The 3,414-nt window shown below is 45.1% G+C and overlaps 1 protein-coding gene across 1 annotated transcript; it reads right to left on the bottom strand.

The window, feature by feature from the left end:
• Nucleotides 1–108: 108 nt before the first annotated feature.
• On the bottom strand, nucleotides 109–3,192 carry si:dkey-112a7.4 (calcium/calmodulin-dependent protein kinase II inhibitor 1). Its single transcript, XM_037684312.1, has 3 exons — nucleotides 2,938–3,192; nucleotides 2,343–2,676; nucleotides 109–1,065 (listed from the first exon to the last, which is right to left on the bottom strand). The coding sequence occupies exons 2-3, from the start codon at nucleotides 2,521–2,523 to the stop codon at nucleotides 986–988; spliced, it is 261 nt and encodes an 86-aa protein (XP_037540240.1). The 5' UTR covers nucleotides 2,524–2,676; nucleotides 2,938–3,192; the 3' UTR covers nucleotides 109–985.
• Between the last annotated feature and the right edge of the window lie 222 nt (nucleotides 3,193–3,414).

The raw sequence follows: 3,414 nt of genomic DNA, 5'->3' as shown, positions 1-3,414 counted from the left end.
ACCTCTGTTGATCGGTTCTCATGGTTTGCATACTGGTGAGGGTCCTCGATGTTTGTTTTGATGTGAGTCATGACCAGTCTTAATAATAACTAAAATAAACAAACAGACTTTCAGGATTTTAACTTTATTTCCAGAGATGCATTAAGAAAAGTTCATGCAAAGAGGCGACAAGAACCCAAACACTGCAGTGACCCAGAACACGAGCTGCGATCGGCAGCATCAAGACACAAAACAAGAAACAGCCGAAACCAGCAAACATTTCACAGGCCAGAGGAGCAGCTCCACCTGCAGGTTGGAACTCCTCCGATCGTCTCAGCAGCCTCACGTCGCTTCACAAACACGGAATCCTAAATAAATAACAACATAAATAAAGTTCCAGAGGACCACATGCAGAGTTAAGGGAGTTTGAACCCGATTTGGCATCAACTTTTCATTTGAAACCTTTTCAAAGTGCTTAACAAAAACATCAACGAGCTCAGAAAGAAAACGGTGATTTGGTTTGAAAACAACAACAACAACAACAACGTAGCCCTTAAACCGCTCGTGGCGCCTCCGACAGCCGCTCCCTCAGAGACGATCAGAAGACAAAACTTTTCTTTCCAGACGATGAAGAAGTTGATTTGTAGAGTTCGGTAACGTCGCTCGGATCAGCGCCGGAGAAGATAAAGATTTAATTTTCACTCAATAACAAACCTGCAGAGGATCAGAGACCCTCGCCCTCTGAGCCCGACCAGAACCAGACAGGAGACCCTCTCACCGGGTCACAAGTTCCCCAGCCCTCCAGAGGCTCTGAGGAGCACCATCAGTCCAGAACTTCTCCTCCAGAGGTGAAGATCGGCGCGTTCCTTCAGTCCGATCAAAGATAAACTTTATTTACAGCGGGCCTGTACGTGTCGCCTCCAAAACCCTGAAGAGCCGGACCAGGAGGACCGACGGGAGCCGGATCAGGCGTCCCTGGTGGGGTTTTGGCAGTTCTTGGCGAGGTTTAGGAGATGGGCGACAGCGACACGGCGCACTGGCCGTTGTTGTTCATGATGTCGTCCAGGTCTTCGTCGTCCAGGTCCACTGTGGAGGACACGAGTGGGGACAGAGACCGGGTCAAAGTCCAGTTTTAAGGAGGGGACGGATCAGAAAATTTTCAGTTTTCAGTAAAACATTTAAAGCCGACTCATTTTAGCTGTTTGTTACTTTTAGCTACAGCTTTGCTCATTTTAGCTACTGCATTGTTACTTGCAGCTACATACCTTTTAGCTTTCAGTGTCAGTACTGCTGATTTTAGCTTTTAGCTACAGTTTTACTCATTTTAGCTTTTCATTTACTGTATTTTGTTACTTTTAGCTTCTATGTACAGCTTTGCTCATTTTAGCCACACTTGTGTGACTTTTAGCTCAGCTACTGTATTGCTAATGTTAGCCTTTAGCTACAGTTTTACTCATTTTAGCTTTTCATTCACTCGTTACTTTTAGCTTTTAGCTACATCTTTGCTCATTTTAGCTATGGTGTTACTTGTAGTTACATTCCTGTTCCTGTTAGCTCTCAGCTACTGTATTGCTAATGTTAGCTTTTAGCTAGTTTTACTAAATTTAGCTTTTCATTAATTTTGTTACTTTTAGCTTTTATATACAGCTTTGCTCATTTTAGCCACACTTGTGTGACTTAGCTCTTTGCTACTGTATTGTTAATGTTAGCTTTTAGTTAGCTTTGTTACCTTTAGCTTTTAGCTACAGCTTTGCTCATTTTAGCTACTGCATTGCTACTTGTAGCTATATTCCTGTTCCTTTTAGCTTTCTGCATCAGTACTGTCGATTGTAGCTTTTAGCTAGTTATACAAATTTTTGCTTTTTACTTACTGTATCGTTACTTTTAGCTACAGCTGTGCTAATTTTAGCCACATTTGTGTCTTTTAGCTCTCAGCTACTGTATTGCTAATGTTAGCTTTTAATTCCAGATTTGTTACTATTAACTTGTAACTGTAATAAAACAGCTTTTAGCTTCCTTTTTCCTAATTTTAGCTCCTCCTTGGTTTAACGTTTCAGCCTTCAGACGTTCTCCACACATTCTACTTCCTGTTTCCAACTCGTTCTACTTCCTGTTTCCAACTCGTTCTACTTCCTGTCCTTGGAACAACTCGTGATCTTTTGGCACATCTGATTCCAGTAGCTCAAAACAGAAGAAAATGTTTGTAAAACTGAACTTTGTGTTTGTTTTCCTCAAAAACTTGATACATTTTAAATTTTTAAGAACATTTCAGAAAACTACCAACAGATTGATGTGCGTGTTTAATTTGTTTATTATAATTATTAGTTTATTTAAGGTCCAGGTTTCTGATGGGCTCGTCTCACCTTTCTTGGACCGGCCGATCTGGCCCAGTTTGGGCGCCCTCTGTCCCAGTCTCTGGGGGTTGGAGCCTCCACCGTGCCGGTCCCCCTGCGGGTGTCCCGGGTTGAACTGCCCCGCCGGACCGGGCTGCCGGGGCGGCCCGCCGGGCGGGATCAGCTCCGGGATCCCCGAGGCTCCGTACATCCCCGCTGCAGTTCCCCTGCTCGGCCGCTGGATGTCGCCACAGGCCGGGGGGCGCTGCTTCGTGACGGCGCCGCTCACTTCCGCAATTTGACTCGACAAAACAAAACGTGTGGAAAAAAACCTGACGCCAACAGCAAAAGAAGTCCTCACGGCCTGTAAATACAAGTAAACATGTTTGTAAACACGTTTGTAAACAACACTACTGCGCGTGCGCGGGCTGACTTCAGCAAAGCGACTCTTCTTCGCTGGTTTTGACGGGAAATAAACATTTTTAGGCTGTAAACTCCTTCTCTAATGTACACACGGAAATGTTTCACCTCAAGTTGAACTACGGATCAAAACGTTCAATTCTCGCTCGATTTAAACCCTTTTTTAACCTAAAACCATAAACTCCGGAACAAAACAACAGCTCACCTGTTCTCCGCTGTGGCAGTGAAGAAGCTGAAGTGGGAAAAGCTGCTCCGTCCTCCTCTTGTTGTTGTTGTTGTTTGTTTATCTCTCGCTCTTCCGCTCCTGGCACCTCACCACAGGCAGCGTCTGGACTTAAAGGGGCCTCCCTCCGGTCCCTATGAGACGGGATTTCCTCCGGTCGTGGATCTGGACTCAGTTCGAGACGTCACTCCGCTGCTTATACGTTAGGCAGGTGGAGGTGGGGGCGTGGCCACGGTTTAAACTGGGCGGGGCGTCGTCGCGCTTTAAAGAGAGCGCAGCTCAGAGTCACGTATGACGTCACCACCGGTAAACAGAGGCGTTCAGTTACAACACAACGCCTTTGTTTACATTTGTTAGTAAAATATCAGGAGCCAGTCAGCTGATTTTAACAAAAGTATTTTATTAAATCGCTTAACTGAGTAGCTGTTGAAATGGTTCAAAATGGCCGCTGCACCTAAT

Source organism: Nematolebias whitei, chromosome 1 (assembly GCF_014905685.2).
Source record: "Nematolebias whitei isolate Nwh7 chromosome 1, NemWhi1, whole genome shotgun sequence".
NCBI lineage: Eukaryota > Metazoa > Chordata > Actinopteri > Cyprinodontiformes > Rivulidae > Nematolebias > Nematolebias whitei.
Note: the sequence above shows the minus strand (reverse complement) of the source record. Positions and strands in the feature narration are given on the sequence as shown.

Bases quoted from the DNA above. Each gene is read 5' to 3' on its own strand.
- si:dkey-112a7.4 (XM_037684312.1), bottom strand. From the start codon at position 2,523: ATGTACGGAGCCTCGGGGATCCCGGAGCTGATCCCGCCCGGCGGGCCG. The intron at 1,066-2,342 runs GTGAGACGAGCC...TGTCCTCCACAG, and splicing joins GATCGGCCGGTCCAAGAAAG to TGGACCTGGACGACGAAGAC.